This window comes from Podarcis vaucheri, assembly GCF_965113315.1.
Source record: "Podarcis vaucheri genome assembly, chromosome: Z".
NCBI classification, from domain to species: Eukaryota; Metazoa; Chordata; class Lepidosauria; order Squamata; family Lacertidae; genus Podarcis; species Podarcis vaucheri.
In genome coordinates, this window is record NC_138758.1 from 2,694,710 (window position 1) to 2,712,241 (window position 17,532).

Genomic DNA, 17,532 nt, shown 5'->3' on the forward strand with positions numbered 1-17,532 from the left:
CTAGGAGTCTTGGTTGACCACAAACTTGACATGAGCCAACAGTGTGACGCGGCAGCTAAAAAAGCCAATGCAATTCTGGGCTGCATCAATAGGAGTATAGCATCTAGATCAAGGGAAGTAATAGTGCCACTGTATTCTGCTCTGGTCAGACCTCACCTGGAGTACTGTGTCCAGTTCTGGGCACCACAATTCAAGAAGGACACTGACAAACTGGAACGTGTCCAGAGGAGGGCAACCAAAATGGTCAAAGGCCTGGAAACGATGCCTTATGAGGAACGGCTAAGGGAGCTGGGCATGTTTAGCCTGGAGAAGAGGAGGTTAAGGGGTGATATGATAGCCATGTTCAAATATATAAAAGGATGTCACATAGAGGAGGGAGAAAGGTTGTTTTCTGCTGCTCCAGAGAAGCGGACACGGAGCAATGGATCCAAACTACAAGAAAGAAGATTCCACCTAAACATTAGGAAGAACTTCCTGACAGTAAGAGCTGTTCGACAGTGGAATTTGCTGCCAAGGAGTGTGGTGGAGTCTCCTACTTTGGAGGTCTTTAAGCAGAGGCTTGACAACCATATGTCAGGAGTGCTCTGATGGTGTTTCCTGCTTGGCAGGGGGTTGGACTCGATGGCCCTTGTGGTCTCTTCCAACTCTATGATTCTATGATTCTATGATTCTATGGTTAAACCACTGAGCCTAGGACTTGCCGATCAGAAGGTCGGCGGTTCGAATCCCCGTGACAGGCTGAGCTCCTGTTGCTCAGTCTCTCCTCCTGCCAACCTAGCAGTTCAAAAGCACATCAAAGTGCAAGTAGATAAATAGGTACTGCTCCGGCGGGAAGGTAAACGGCATTTCCATGTGCTGCTCTGGTTCACCAAAAGCGGCTTAGTCATGCTGGCCACATGACCTGGAAGCTGTACGCCGGCTCCTTCGGCCAATAAAGCGAGATGAGCGCCGCAACCCCAGAGTCGGTCACGACTGGACCTAATGGTCTGGGGTCCCTTTACCTTTATTCTGCCTTAGTCAGACCACAGTTGGAATACTGTGCCTAATTCTGGGTGCCACAATTTAAGATGGATGTTGACAAGTTGGAGTGTGTGCAGAGGAGGGCAACCAAGATGATTAAGGGTGTGGAAACCAAGCCCTTATGAGGAACAGTTGAGAGAGCTGGATATGTTTAGCCTGGAAAAGAGGAAACTGAGAGGAGACATGAGAGCCATCTTCAAATATCTTGAGAGTTGTCACATGGAAGATGGAGCAAGCTTATTTTTTCCTGCTCTGGAGGATAATACTTAAAGCGATGGACTCAAACCAAGTTACAACAAAAGAGAAGGAAGAACTTTCCGACAGTATGAGCTGTTCAACAATGGAACAGACTACCTTGAAACGTGGTGGACACCCCTTAATTTGAGGTTTAAGCAGAGGTTGGATAGCCATCTGTCATGGATGCTTTTGTTGAGATTCCAGCATTGTAGGGGGTTGTGTTAGATGACCCTTGGCATCCCTTCAAACTCTACAATTTTATGATTTGAAACAGTTTTCATCATGTTTCCCAAAGGGATTTCCAAACTGAGGAATGTTTAATTAAAATCCCTCACAGCTCTGCGCTGAAAGAGAGAGGGCCGAGTTCCCAAATTCCCTACACAATGGAAATAAAAGAAAAAATTAAGTACAAACCAGTAATTCAATTTGTAGGTTGTGTTAGGACTTGCATTCTCTCCACGCTGCCATGAGCACATCATGTACTTCATATTGTACCACATACATAGGATTTTAGTGGCTCCTGTACCTGCAATACCTAGGAAGCAAAAGCATCAGAAGCAGGATTGGTTGCATCAAGTACCTGGCTTTAACTAAGCATTCCTCCTTCTTCAGTGAGCTTCTGAAACTGTGGCCCTAACTTGCCTGCAAAGCAGTACTGCTGGAGCCCAGAAATTGGGTTTCAAGCACAGCAAGACTCAAAGGCTTTGAACTAGCAAAATTCCGCAATTCCTAATTTAGGCTAGGTCATGCAAATTAAACCCACCTGAAAACATTTACTTTGTGTACTTCATTCTGTAGTAATGATTGGTGCTTGAAGGCTTAATTTAGGGGTGGGGCAGGAAATTATCAGATATATAGAATGGGAAGGTTCAACCATCCCCAGCCCTTTCTTGCAGCAGAGAATTCACCAAGTACCATCCATGTATTTCAGAGCATTTTGTCAATTCTGAAAACGTGTTGGAATGTTTTAGTCTTAACCATCACACCCATGCCAACCCCTCGGGCCCCCAGGATGACTGCTGACTGAAATGGAGATCGAAATGGGGCAATGGAGTAACAAAAGGGAAGCATCAGCATGCCAGGGAAAACTCCTATGTTTGCAGAACTTTGCAAAAAGCCCATGAGGGTTGAACACAAAGCACTTTCCTGCTCATACTTCCCAGCAACTGATATTCCTACGTGATGTAATACACAGCCATCATGACAAGTAACTACTGAGAGCCTTAATTTTCCATTCATTTGTCTAAGCCCTTTTAAAGGCATCTAAGTTGGTGGCTACAACTGCATCTAGTAGTAGCAAGTTCCATAGTTTACCTAGGTGCTGTGTATGAACAGTACTTCCTTTTCCCTGTCCTCAATCTCCCACCATGCATTTTAATTGAATAATCCCAGATTGTTCTATTGAGAAAGGGAGGAACACGCCTCATTCTACATTTTCTCCATACCATGCATGTAACCTGCAGTTTATCTGCAGCGCTGCCAACCAGAAGTGGTTTAAAGAGTGCTATCAAACAGTGTCCAATCCCTGCACGTCTAATGCACATGATACTTCTGTGGCTGGTCGAGAATGAGCAAACTCATGCTGAGAATGAAAAGGCCTAAGGCAATGTCTCTCAACTTCATGGCCTCCAGATGTATTGGACTACATTTCCCACAGTCTGTTTAATAGCCTGAGTGGTTTAAGCTGATGGGAGTTGTAGAATGAAACATCTGGATGCCACCGGGTTGGGGAGGACTGGACTTAGGGAAATGTAGCACTAGGTGCACAACTTGGGCAGGGGATCTCAAGAAGCTTTCTGGTTTGGAGTACGAATATGGATTTGTTAAGTTGATACAGATATTTGTGCAATTTTTGATAAATAAATGTCTAATACAAATCTGAAGAGACAATGCATGTACTTTTGTAAACCAAGAACTTCTTTAATAAAAAATATTTTTTAAATCTATAGAATGCAGTGTCTGAAAACTTACCATTTTGACAAAGAGTGATTTTAACATAATCTCCATCACCCTGTCCTTCACATGAAGTGGCGACTCCAAAAATGACTTTTTTCCCCAGAGGTATAAACACTGTCCGGAAATTTTGAACATTCCATTCCTATGTTTGGAAGGAGGGGAAATCATATATACATGTATTAAAAACTACTAATCTCAAACAAAGTAATTTTTAAACCCGATTCCATAGGATAAAAATCATAAGGCTTCTACTGGTAAAACACTATGTGTACAACTGTACTAGTAGCAGTTTCCTTGGAAGCCAAAGGTTGCATTTCTAAACACACTCACCTGGGAGAAAGCAAAGTAACTTAAGTCACTGAGGCTTACTTTTGTGGAGGCATACACAAGATTACATCTATTTCTGGTCTCAATTATTCTGCTTGTTTTTCTTTATGTTCACTTTAATTAAATTACATTCCTATATTTCCCCCTGTTTATTATTTTGTATTTGTATTTTTTATCTGTCTCCATTGCTTTCTCTCTATGCTCCTGACAGTCCATTTGTGGAACACTCATCTATTAACCCTTTACTCCCTTGTGCTATTTATGATCTCTTTTTCAAAATCATCATAATACTTTCCTACTCTTGCTAATTATTGCATTCTCTTTTCTCTGTCTTCTTGCTAGCACACAATATTCCCCTTTCCCTCACTGTCTTCTTAGATTTTGAGCCTGTGGGAAAGGCCTTGGAATTTTTAATTTCTGTACAGCACCCGTTAGGCTGAATGTGTTTAAGTAGCAGCAGGAATTGTGGTACTCCCCTCATGTGCTTTTCCTGCTATAACTAGTCTTTTCTAATTTAGTTTTCCACATCTTACTTGAAATGCACACAATCCAATCACAGAAATCACTCCAAAGAGTTAAATGTCCGTGAAGTTATACAGAAGCCTTTCCATAACTGTGATGGCAATGGTACACTGCAGGAGTCACACAAATGCATCTCCTATCAGTATGGTCAATGGTCACGAATGATGCCAGTTGCAGTCCACAACAATTGGAGGGCACCATGCAGGATACTCCTGATTTAGATGATTTTGCTATCTTTGTTATTGGACTGCCTAATTTTACCATTTGTTTTAGGCCGTGTTTTGGAAGTTATCTTGAGTTCAAGCCATGGAAAAGCTGGGCATACTACTTGATCACACTTGACTTGCACGTGCAAATGACCCACCAGAGCTCTCCAACCCCACAGGCAGAACGTTGGGATTACTTGCAAGATAGCATGCTGCAGAGAAGTCAGTGACACCAGATATGGGGAACCTCTGGCCTGTAGGCCAATCTGGCCCACCAGTCTTCCCTATTTGATTTGCAAAGCCATTTTGAGCAAGCCACACCCACCTGCTATCTATGATGTCAGGATGTGTGGCAGTTAAGGCTTGGCTGAAAAGGGCTTTGCAGGCACTGATAACATAGTCTCCTCAAGGTCCTTTGTGTGGTGATCCCCAGGTGCCCAAGAACCAGCTGATTATTACGTGTTTTGCAACCCCTGTGGTGTACTGGAAGCACTGAACACTGGGCTTGCAAAGCACTTTGAACTAGGATTGCCATATCTTGAAGAACAAAAAAGAGGACAGCCTGAACTGCTGCCAGCCCAAGCCAGGGAAAGAGGCATGTGGGAGGGCCACAGAGCCTGTGCACCTCTTTCCCTGGATTGGGCTGGCAACGGCCATGGTGTGCAGAGCAGCTTGAGCAAGCCTGAGGCCAAGAAGCCCGAGGAGCCTGAGCCAAAAACCCCAGACATTTCCTTTAAAATGTAAAGCTCCGCTCGGATGGGCATGTTGGTCCCTCAAAAGAGGGCATGTCCAGATTTCCCAGATGTAGGACAACCCTATTAGAACACCTCTTCTCTAATGTCCAACAGCCAGATGATTGTCAGGTGTTTGAGAAGAGCTGCACATGGACTGAGCCAGCCCTTTGAATTATCTCCTCTCAAAGGCCAACTTTCACAGGTGGCAACCACCCACCCATGGGGGTAGGAGGGATAAAGATCTTGCTCAGCAGGCCAAAAAAACCTTCCCCACCCCTAGCTGACACACTCAATTGCTAGTTGCCAAGTTTGGTGAGAGAGGGAGAAAGAAAGGAGAGCTGGAGTATCAAAAGGTGCAAAAACATTCAGCAGCAATCTAACCCCTGGAAATAAATTCCACTCAGTAGGTCTTACTTCTGAGTAGACATATATAAGAATGTGTTGTTAGTGGCCCATTGCTTTCCAAGATATCCCTTCTCAGAGGCACAGTACTGTGTAGTATTTGGTAAATGAGAATGGTATAGGACTCAGTGTGATGCATCTAGGTGCCCTGGGAAAATAATATATTTAAAATGTGTTGGACCGTTAAATCTTTATTTTTGTGTCCCTTTAAGACTCTCCTGTGTTACCCCCTGCTCGTATTGGTGTTTTCCCTGCTTCAAGATTGCCAAGTGTTGAAAAAGATCATGCCACTTGTGTGTTTATGCATATTTGTGTGTGTGTGTGTGTGTGTGTGTGTGCACACGTGCGTGCACACACACACACACACACACACAAATGCATGTGAGAACACCACTCAGGACATCATGCCAGTTTAACTTTCCATGGTTACAAGAGGAAACACCACCCATGCTAACCTATAAAGACTATTTAATGCAGCATAAGAGGCTGATTGACCCTCTTCTCTTTATATACCACCCCTTGGCAGAGCTTTAGTGTCACGTCACCATCAATTCAAACAGATCAGATTTCTAGATTCCACAAGTCTTGTCTGAAATTACTGATTTGCTTCTCAATTCCCAAAGCCCTACTTTTCATCACAATTCTTGTATGTGTAATAATTCAGCAGGACAATTTCTGACTTGGAATCAGAAGACCCTGAAAGCTTACCTTTTGGCCCCATTCTCCACTGGTGGTTATAGCAGTTACATACCGTAGATTGCAGTCATCTTCTATTTTTACAGGAGCCCATGTCACATTCAGCTGGCAGTTATTTTCATTGATAGTATATGTGATGTTAGTTGGGCGAGGAAGATCCAACACGACTCCTATGAAAAAAAGGAAGGGAAAGGGGGGAACCATCACTTTCTATTCTTTTAAGTTGTTGACTTTCAGGACGAATCCAAGCAGCAACTGGAAATGCAGCCAGGTGCACACCCACTGCCACAGAGTTTCAGCCCTTGAGGTCTAAGGAATGCCTTTGGGTGACAGTTTAAGGAGCACCACAATATAGGCAGTTGTCAAAGGCTTGCCATCCCTTGGAATTCCATCCCATGCACTGTGCTCAGCTTATTGTGCATGTATGTCATGCACATAGGGCATTATCTGAGAGTCATCATTATCCCCACAGCTCAATACTGCACACCCTGTAACTGCCAACAGCTCCCCCAGGCTTTAGATAGGACTCTCTTCCAGCCCTACCTGCAGATGCTGGGAACTGTTTAGGAAGGTTTTTAATGTCTGATGTTTTATTCTGCTTTTAATTCTGTTGAGAGCTGCCCAGATGGGCAGGGTATAAATAAATTACTACTACTACTACTACTACTACTACTACTACTACTGGACCTTGGGTCCTCTATATGCAAAGCATGTGCTCTGCCAATGCCCTATAGCTATAGTCTGAAAAAGGAAAACAACAGCCAGAAACTTGTCAGTACAGCAAGGACGCATCTGATAGGGGAGTCTCAGGCATGGAGAAAAGTGGGTCAAAAGACTGAGAGCTGGTGTGTTATATCACAAAAGTTAAGAACAAGATAGCACAGGATGACTAAGTAGTGATAATATACCTGCCCCTGTACCAGATTCCTGGAATCAATGAATGCTGCCAAGCTCCTCCACCAATGTCCTTCACTACTTTCAAGTTGCACCAAGCTCTTTGAACGCATCACAAAGAAATATCAGCTTCTCCTTCCAGATGTATGCAACTAGCCAACTAGTTTAGAAAAATAACCTTAAATGCACAATTCAAGATCAATGGTACTGACCACCCTGGCATTTGACAAAGCACCTACAGTATTTTTAAAACTTCATTTTAATCTTTAATTAATAGAAGATTCAACCCATTGATGCTTCCAGCTGGATTATGCCCATATAAGTTTTTGCTGCCTTTGTATGCCATCAAAAAAGTCTTGTTTGGAAATTATGCTTCCACTTCTCTAGTTCCTGTAGCAAGCTTTTGGTGATTCACTAGGTGCTACCCACACACTTTTAAGCTTTCCCCCTCAGCCTCAAGGGAAAAACTGAGAGTGTCCAAGATTCTTATTTCTTCACCAAATAGCAAACTATGTGGAAATGCAGTGTAACACAACTTATGTTGTGTTGCTCAAAATCTCAGACTAGCTCTCTTAGGTAGCTAAGCTGGCTTCAGCCTATTGCATACTGACATGGAAATATCACATACCAGGTATCTGAAAGTTAATTTTAGAGAATGTTAGTTTTGTATTTGTTAGCTAATAATGCAGGAGGGGTTCATATTTACGCCAACTGAGCTATCTAAATAAATTATTCGTTTTTTGTTTTCTTTACGCATATGTATATTTTCCTTCTTTCTTTGTAGATTGCATTTAAATTGGAGGTATAGCTATGCCAATCATTTAAACTTCCCTTCCTCAGCCTCTCTTTTATTATTTTTTGATTGCATGTGCCTGAAGAAAAGTTTCTTCTACAACAACCCTAAACTAGCAGCTCCAGGATAGGGGAGATCTCTTGGGCAAGGTATTCCAAGGGTCCCCTTAACGTAAAAGAAAATTCTCTCATCCTGCTGCCTCTGAACATTGCAGGCATTCCATGGAAAGCAAGGGTTCTGCATCAACAGGTCCTTTGGTAGTCTTACCTAAGGTCATCCTACAAGGGCTTCCAGTTGGCTAGTCACAGTGACCAAATGTAGCCCTCCAAATAGCTTGTTGTCTTGCAAATATGAAGTACATGGTGTCACAAGCATCTCACTATACATATAATTACTAGATTTCCTCTTGCTGCAGCCCACAATAGTATTTTTGTTAGCTTGCTGCACTAGTATATATTTTGTTTGCTGAAAGTACATCAGGAGGGATTATATCTGTAGGTCAACAACCGAAGCCAACCCTGAGTCTCCCTGGGCAACAGATTGCCAGCCGACTCCTTTCTGCCCCTGCCTTTTAACAAATAGAAAATATACGGGCACACATGTAACATACTCAACATGTAACATACTCAGGAAACATAGAAAAGAGGCCACCTCACAAATGGCAAAGGACAATCCTTTTTCACTCACACATAGGCATGTAGGCAAGGGACACTAGGGTTGATCAGTAAGATTGGCAGCTCCTCCATCATGCCGCCAGGCAGGCAGGTAGACAAGATGGCTCTGATGGGCAAAGTAGGTGGGCAGCTGCTGCTGAGGTGAAGTGAGCCTATTCAGAATGCTAGATTACCATTATTAGGAGAAGAGGCACAAAGCTTCAGCACCACACAGACTGAGTTATGCTCATATTGGGCTGGGCACGGAGGAGTCAAGGAAACCAGCCAGCCTGTTTAAACTGTTCCAGTGCTAACAGAACAACAGCAGAAAACCGACTTAATTAGGAAGGTGGAGAAAAACAAATCAAACCCACTGTCCTCTTATAGAGGACACTAATAGAGCAGGAAGTTAAGAAGTCATCCAGCTACTCCTTCTGGACCCAAGTCTACTTAAGCCTCCCTAAACATTTCCAAAATGTTCCTTATTTGGTTTAAGGTCAAGTTACGCAACTTTGCCAAGTTTTGTTCCCAAGCACCTAAAAGAAATTATGAAAATGACAGTAATTTGGGATCACCCCAAGTGTAGTAGTGATCAGCGAGCTGCAATTTGGACAGCAACCTGGCCACAGATCAAACAGCCTTGCTGTTGACTTGAAGATCTTTGTATGTTAACAGGCCTTTGTAACTTTTTCTTTTTTAAATTAGCCAGTCACTTGAATGATTGTCTGTATTGTTTTCAATGGTGTTTCATATTTGAATGGTGTACACACGCGCAACCCGCCCCCCCCTATATTTTACGACGTGGGAGCACATCAATACTTTTATAAATACAAAGTAAATAAACGGAAGGATGGGGGAAAGGGAACTGGGATTTTCGTGTGCCGAACTACGTATTAGGAAGGTGATCAGCAAGGAGCAAGAGAGGGGCCGGGTCGGAAGGCAGGAAGCCGAGCATCGCCAGGATTCTGAGGAAATTTAACGCTTGTCTCCTTCCGAGGAAGCAGGCGGTTATCAACACCATATTCGTATCTAATCACCATAAGATAAATTCCGACCCAAACAAACCCGCGCACCAATTTGGGGTGCCGAATTTTAACGAGAGGCCACTTCCTTCTCCAACTTGGAGCGGGATTACTTGTGAGGAGCTAATACTTTGAGGAAACAGAGCTCCCTTTCCTCTAGGAAGGAGTTTCTCTCCCTCCGACCTTAAGGGATCGACCCCCCGCCACCCTGCCCTCCAGGGACCCTCGTCCGAGCAGGCCTTGCTCTCCAGGGGCTGCAGCGGGGCTCCCAGCCCGGCAGCAGCAGCAGCAGCAGGAGGAGGAGGCGCCCCGGGGGACCGGGGCCCCCCGGAGGCCCCCCGGCCCGCTTCCCCGGCCCCTTCCCCGCCGCCTCACCTCCGCCCGCGGCCCCGGCCAGCAGCAGCAGCAGCAGCAGCGCGGCCATCTCGGCGAGCAGCGGCTCCCTCACATCCCCGAGGCTCGAGTGGCGGCGGGGGCGGGCGCTGCCGGGAAGGGTGCCGGCCGGGGCGCCGCCGCCGCCTCCTCCTCCTTCTCGCGGCCTTGGCCCCGCCTGGCGGAGGGAGGAGACGAGGGAAGGAGGCCGGCCTGAGGGGAAAGAGGAGGCTCCCCTCTCTCCTCTCCGGCCCCTGAGCATGGGCAGAGGGCGCACTCTCCAGGCGGGTCACAGCCCTTGTGGTTGGCTCTACTCAGAGGAGACCCATTTGCATGAAAGCGGCTAACTTAGGTGCAGTCAGTGAGGGCGCCCCAAAGAAGGTGCCGGGGGATTGCTTGCTTGCTTGCTTGCTTGCTTTCTTCCCAGTGTTGCTGCTACCATCAGAATCGAACCTAAATGAATGGCCGTGACTGACAAAGTCCATTAAGTTATATGTATGTAGAGAGAGAGAGGTGATGAGGTAATTTTTGTTAAAAAAACATTTCTTCACTTTTTAAAATAGGCATTTTAAAATAGGTGCAATTACATATGGGTTAAGTAGCAAAATCTAGATCAAGACAGGAGATAGATAGAGAGATAATTATTTATAAAATATTCATTTTTTTAAAAAAATATGTAAATATTTGAATACCCAGTTCACCTTGCAGGGCGGAGGAACTTTTCTTTCCTGGTAGCATAGAAACAAACAAAAGGATAAAAGCAGCCATGCAGTCAAAATTATAAAAGACTGTCAGAATGTCACGGTTATTGGAAGGATAAAAATGGGGAATACAAAACTCAGTATATATATGTAGCAAATGTGACTAAAGAAAAATGGGAGTCTTTCATCCCTCTTTCCTTTTTATTATTTTATTTAAACTTAGAAGAATAAAAATAAAGCAAAGGATATACTAAAATATATTTGTTGCTGAAATATAACAAAAGCTGACAGTAGCCCTCTCAAGCATGTCTGTCTCATTGAGTTAAATAGAGTTTACTCCCAGGAAAGTGTGTAGAGGTTTGTTGCCTTAATGAATCTTGTTCTGTTATACAAATGAATCATTTGCAAAAGGTGTTTTCTTCCGTTAAGACAAAAATAGCCCAGACCTCCTGCACACACACAAACACACCCTCCCTAACCCCAAGCAACCAAGCAACCAAAACCAACACTTAAAATTTTAAGATAAAACAACTAACTTTTTTAAAAAGACAGAAGAAACAAACAAAAAAGCCCTGTTTTTATTAATACTTATTGCCTTCACATTGTTCATGAATAAGTAGGAATTTATTGCTGCATCAATGATTTGATACTTAATATTTTAAAGTTTATGTTTTAGTACATTTGCAAAAGCTCCAATTGTAAATACAAAAATATACATAGTAATCAACTTATTTGACAAAGAAGAGAGGGAGAGAGGAGGGTTAAAAGAGGATTTTAAAGAAATGGTTCAATGGCTCACTGTTATCCTGCATTTTATCACACCAATGCATAATAAAAGGACTCCATCTCCCAACAAAATAATTACCCACTTGCCACCTGTCAACCTAGCAGTTTGAAAGCATGCCAGTGCAAGTAGGTACCACTGCAGTGGGAAGGTAAATGGTGTTTCCGTGCGCTCTGGCACCATAGGCGCCGACTCCATGGGGCTTGAGGAGGCCCGAGCCCCCTCAAAAATTCGTTTGGGGGGCTCCACCCCCCCAATAATCTCCGGCGCCCCTCCAGCAGAGCGCCATCGCCGCCCCTCCCCCAGCCCAAAATGCGCAGGGTCGGGCTGCATGCCTCCTGCCCTCCCTCCTGAGCAAAAGCTCCACCCAATTTCCTTCGGAGCTGATTAATAGGCGCAGCACGCTCTCCCCTATTCGCTCACGAGGAGGCGGCGCCACTTTATTTGCATATTCATGAGCTTATTTATTATTCATGAGCTTTCCCGGGCGCCCCCCCCCCAATATTTTTTATAAGTCCGCGTCCTTGTCTGGCACTCATCAAGGTCCTCCATGCGCCAGTAGTGGTTTAGTTCTGCTGGCCACATGACTCAGAAAGCTGTCTGTGGACAAATGCCGGCTCCCTCAGCCTAAAAGCGAGAGGAGCGCCGCAACCCCATAGTCGCCTTTGACTGGACTTAACCGTCCAGGGGTCCTTTACCTTTTCACCTTACTCTTATGATCCCTGGGCTCTCACTTGTGGGGTGCCTCAGGGTTCTGTCCTCTCCCCCATGCTTTTTAACATCTATATAAAGCCACTGGAAGGGATCATCAGGGGGTTTGGGCTGGGTGTCCATCAATATGCGGATGATACCCAGCTCTACCTCTCTTTCAAATCGGAACCAGTGAAGGCAGTGAAGGTCCTGTGTGAGTGTCTGGAGCCAATCGAGGATGGATGGCAGCTAACAAATTGAGGTTGAATCCTGACAAGACAGAAGCACTGTTTTGGGGGGACAGGAGACGGCCGGGTGTGGAGGACTCCCTGGTCCTGAATGGGGTAACTGTGCCCCGAAGGACCAGGTGCGCAGCCTGGGAGTCATTCTGGACTCACAGCTGCCCATGGAGGCGCAGGTCAATTCTGTGTCTAGGGCAGCTGTTTACCAGCTCCATCTGGTACGCAGGCTGAGACCCTTCCTGCCTGCAGACTGTCTCCCCAGAGTGGTGCATGCTCTAGTTATCTCTTGCTTGGACTACTGCAATGTGCTCTATGTGGGACTACCTTTGAAGGTGACCCGGAAACTACAACTAATCCAGAATGCGGCAGCTAAACTGGTGACTGGGAGCGGCCGCCGAGACCATAGAACGCCAGTTTTGAAAGACCTACACTGGCTCCCAGTACGTTTCCGAGCACAATTCAAAGTGTTGGTGCTGACCTTTAAAGCCCTAAACGGCCTAGGCCCAGTATACCTGAAGGAGCGTCTCCACCTCTATCGTTCTACCCGGACACTGAGGTCCAGCACCAAGGGCCTTCTGGCGGTTCCCTCCCTGCGAGAAGCAAAGTTACAGGGTACCAGGCAGAGGGCCTTCTTGGTAGTGGCACCCCAGCCTTTGGAACGCCCTCCCATCAGATGTCAAAGAGAAAAATAACTACCAAACTTTTAGAAGACATCTGAAGGCAGCCCTGTTTAGGAAAGCTTTTAATGTTTAATAGGTTATAGTATTTTAGTGTTTTGTTGGAAGCCGCCCAGAGTGGCTGGGGAAGCCCAGCCAGATGGGCGGGGTATAAATAACAAATTATTATTATTATTATTATTATTATTAGTCAGTTTTAGCATTTGAACATTTCCCCACACGCTTGTAATCCAGTTGGAGCAACAGCAACAACAATTTTATTATTTATACCCCGCCCATCTGGCTGGGTTTCCCCAGCCACTCAGAGTGGTTTACAGAATAATAATAACAGAGAGATAATAAAGCTTTATTACTTAAATTGCAACGGTTGTTGCCAATTATATTAGTTGTTTTTGTGAGGTTCCTGGTGTCCCCACCACTATTCTACCACTACTACACCACTTACTTACTTCAGTAAATAAAGTTCCCCACCAGAAAGATTGTATTTCTGGAAGGGGCACAAGGAGACCCAGGGAGATGGCCACTCAACTCTATAGTCCTTGTTTTATAGACCAACTAGCAATGGTTGTAAAGTTGTGCTAGCCAGCAGATTCTGTGCATCTTTACTTAGAAACAAATCCCAATGAATTCAAAGTAAGTGTGCATCATATTCCAGCATTACTTGCTATTTAGGTTTGCAGCTTTCCTTTACATGTATTATAACGACATTGGGGTTGGACTAAATGGGTTTTAGGGGTCTCCCCCCAAGTCTAGAAAAAGAGACTGCTGAAGAGGTCAAGCATGGTGGACAAATTTCGCCTGGTAGATTCCTTGTTTTAACTAACCTTTGCATAACTAACTAGATGGCCAAGTACATGTGATGTGTTGCCACAGAAACTAAGTAACTGGAGATCCTGCTAGAAGGGGCATGTCTTTCACCTCATCCACCTACTGATCACAGTTGTCACCAGCTTACGACAGCTGCATTCACAAGTGGCATGAAGCCAAGCCATGGTTTAGCATGAACACGTGGGTCCCAAGGAGATCACAGTTGCTTTGCTTCTCCTTGGTCCTTTTAAGGTAAAGGTAAAGGTACCCCTGCCCGTACGGGCCAGTCTTGACAGACTCTAGGGTTGTGCGCTCATCTCACTCTAGAGGCCAGGAGCCAGCGCTGTCCGCAGACACTTCCACGTCACGTGGCCAGCGTGACAAAGCTGCTCTGGTGAACCGGCACCAGGGCAGCACACGGAACGCCGTTTACCTTCCCGCTAGAAAGCGGTACCTATTTATCTACTTGCCCCCGGGGGTGCTTTCGAACTGCTAGGTGGGCAGGAGCTGGGACCGAACGACGGGAGCTCACCCCGCCACGGGGATTTGAACCGCCGACCATACGATCGGCAAGTCCTAGGCACTGAGGTTTTACCCACAGCGCCACTCGCGTCCCTTGGTCCTTTTAGCTCAGTGTAATAACTGAGTAAAGGTTTGGCTGAGCATATGCTGTTAACACCCTGGCTCATGGATAGCTCTCTCCCGAGTTGGAGCCAAGGCTTGTTCTTGGCTGCAGCTGGTGGTTAAGGAGAAGAGAATCTCCGTTGGGAGAAGGACAGATGTGAGATCCTCTCCAGGAGCTGGCATGTTCACACTGTCCCAGAAAGCCTGGCTCACTGTGTTATGCAAACCAAACCCCTATATTTAAAATACAAAAAGCAAAGAAAAAGATGGAAGTTACTACGGTAGGGGGTGAGGTGTATATAGGTTTCTGCTTGTTCATGTGAGTTCATATGCCACTGGATCTCCTGGCATGGGCACAGGCAGGATTTATGTTGTCTGGGGGCAGGACACCCACCTGTCATCCTCTGGCTCTAGCAGATTCAGAATGAAAAGTCTCCATAACAGTTGTTTTAAATTACTTTCTTTTGACTTTCAGAAAAATCTGTCAAAATCTTCAGTCATTTGAAAACTAGGAAATAAAATAGAAATTACCATCATATGGTTAACGAGTATATTTTGCAAAAAATTCAAAGAACACGCCTTATTCATTTTATTAAAAAAAATCTAAACTCAAGTTTTCTTGGGTTTGCTGAAAAGCTTTTCAGTGCTTCCTTCTCAAATTCCTCCTTTTTTGCATTGCAGCTCAGTAAGCATAGCTAAAATGGACGAGAATGGGCGAATTCAGTTCGGATGACCATCATATCTACTACTGTGGGCAAGAATCCCGTAAAAGAAATGGAGTGGCCCTCATAGTCAACAACAGAGTGGCGAAAGCTGTACTGGGATGCAATCTCAAAAATGATAGAATGATCTCGATATGAATCCAAGGCAGACCTCTTAACATTACAGTAATCCAAGTTTATGCACCAACCACTGGTGCTGAAGAAACTGAAATTGATCAATTCTATGAAGACTTACAACACCTTATAGAAATGACACCAAAGAAGGATGTTCTTCTCATTATTGGAATGCTAAAGTAGGGAATCAAGAGATAAAAGGAACAACTGGCAAGTTTGGCCTTGGAGTTCAAAATGAAGCAGGGCAAAGGCTAATAGAGTTCTGGCAAGAGAACAAGCTGGTCATCGCAAACACTCTTTTCCAACAACACAAGAGACGACTGTACACATGGACATCACCAGATGGGCAGCATTGAAATCAGATTGATTATATTCTCTGCAGCCAAAGATGGAGAAGCTCTATACAGTCAGCAAAAACAAGACCTGGAGCTGACTGTGGCTCAGATCATCAGCTTCTTATAGCAAAATTCCAGCTTAAACTGAAGAAAGTAGGAAAAACCACTGGGCCGGTAAGATACAATCTAAATCAAATCCCTTATGAATACCCAGTGGAAGTGAGGAACAGGTTTAAGGATTTAGATTTGGTGGACAGAGTGCCTGAAGAACTATGGATGGAGGCTCGTAACATTATACAGGAGGCAGCAACAAAAACTATCCCAATGAAAAGGAAATGCAAGAAAGCAAAGTGGCTGTCCAACAGATAGCGGGGGGGGGGGGGAGAGAAGGCAAGCAAAATGCGAGGGAGATGGTGAAAGATACAGGAAACTGAATGCAGATTTCCAAAACTAGCAAGAAGAGAGAAGAAGGCCTTCTTAAAAGAGCAATGTAAAGAAATAGAGGAAAACAATAGAATGGGGAAAAACAGAGATCTGTTCAAGGAAATTGAAGATACAGGAAACTGAATGCAGATTTCCAAAACTAGCAAGAAGAGAGAAGAAGGCCTTCTTAAAAGAGCAATGTAAAGAAATAGAGGAAAACAATAGAATGGGGAAAAACAGAGATCTGTTCAAGGAAATTGAAGATATGAAAGGAACATTTCGTACAAAGATTACCATAATAAAGGACAAAAGTGGTAAGGACCTAACAGAAGCAGAAGACATCAAGAAGAGGTGGCAAGAATACACAGAGGATTTATACCAGAAAGATATGGATGTCTTGTATACCCCAGGTAGTGTGGTTGCTAACATTGAGCCAGACATTCTGGAAAGTGAAGTCAAATGGGCCTTAGAAAGCACTGCTAATAACAAGGCCAGTGGAAGTGATGGTATTCCAGCTGAACGATTAAAAATTATAAAGGATGATGCAGTTAAGGTGCTACACTCAATATGCCAGCACGTTTGGAAAACTCAGCAGTGGCCAGAGGATGGGAGAAGATCAGTCTACTTCCCAATCCCAAAGAAGGGCAGTGCCAAAGAATGCTACAACTACCGTATTTTTCGCCCTATAGGACGCACCGGCCCATAGGATGCACTTATTTTTTTGGGGGGGGGAATAAAGAAAAAAAATTATCCCCCCCGAGCCTCAAAGAGCAAAGAAGCCATGACAGCAAGCGGGATGGAGCGATGGCGAAGTTGCGCGCAGCTTCGCCATCGCTCCCGGAGCTTGCCGGGCTGGGGGATAGCTTCCTGAAGCCTGAAGAGCGAGAGGGGTCGGTGCGCACCGACCCCTCTCGCTCTCCAGGTTTCAGCGAAAGCCTGCATTCGCCCCATAGGACACACACACATTTCCCCTTCATTTTGGGAGGGGAAAAAGTGCGTCCTATAGGGCGAAAAGTACGGTACCTCACAATTGCACTCATTTCACACACTAGCAAGGTTATGCTTAAAATTCTACAAGGCAGATTTAAGCAGTATGTTGACTGAGAACTCCCAGAAGTTCAAGATGGATTTTGAAGGGGCAGAGGAACCAGAGACCAAATTGCAAACATGCGCTGGATTATGGAGAAAGCTAGAGAGTTCCAGAAAGGCATCTACTTCTGCTTCATGGACTATGCAAAAGCCTTTGACTGTGTCAACCACAGCAAACTATGGCAAGTTCTTAAAGAGATGGGAGTGCCTGATCACCTCATCTGTCTCCTCAGAAATCTCTATGTGGGACAAGAAGCTACAGTTAGAACTGGATATGGAACAACTGATTGGTTCAAAATTGGGAAAGGAGTACAAGAAGGCTGTATATTGTCTCCCTGCTTATTTAACTTATATGCAGAATTCATCATGCAAAAGGCTGGGCTGGATGAATCCCAAGCCGGAATTAAGATTGCCGGAAGAAAGATCAACAACCTCCGATATGCAGATGACACAACCTTGACGGCAGAAAGTGAGGAGGAATTAATGAACC

The 17,532-nt window shown here is 44.8% G+C and overlaps 1 protein-coding gene across 2 annotated transcripts in view; it reads right to left on the bottom strand.

Moving 5' to 3' along the window:
• The window catches only part of IL13RA1 (interleukin 13 receptor subunit alpha 1), a 39,283-nt gene extending 29,066 nt beyond the window's left edge, over positions 1 to 10,217 (bottom strand). The window contains exons 1-4 of one of the 2 annotated variants that reach the window (XM_082207471.1): positions 9,838 to 10,111; positions 6,113 to 6,270; positions 3,229 to 3,355; positions 1,672 to 1,792 (exon numbers count right to left, since the gene is read on the bottom strand). In XM_082207471.1, the coding sequence (XP_082063597.1) occupies positions 1,672 to 1,792; positions 3,229 to 3,355; positions 6,113 to 6,270; positions 9,838 to 10,096 (665 nt within the window). In that variant the 5' untranslated portion in view covers positions 10,097 to 10,111. Of the gene's footprint in view, positions 1 to 1,671; positions 1,793 to 3,228; positions 3,356 to 6,112; positions 6,271 to 9,837 lie in introns of both variants that reach the window. The other variant, XM_082207472.1, reaches the window with a different exon arrangement.
• Positions 10,218 to 17,532: the final 7,315 nt, after the last annotated feature.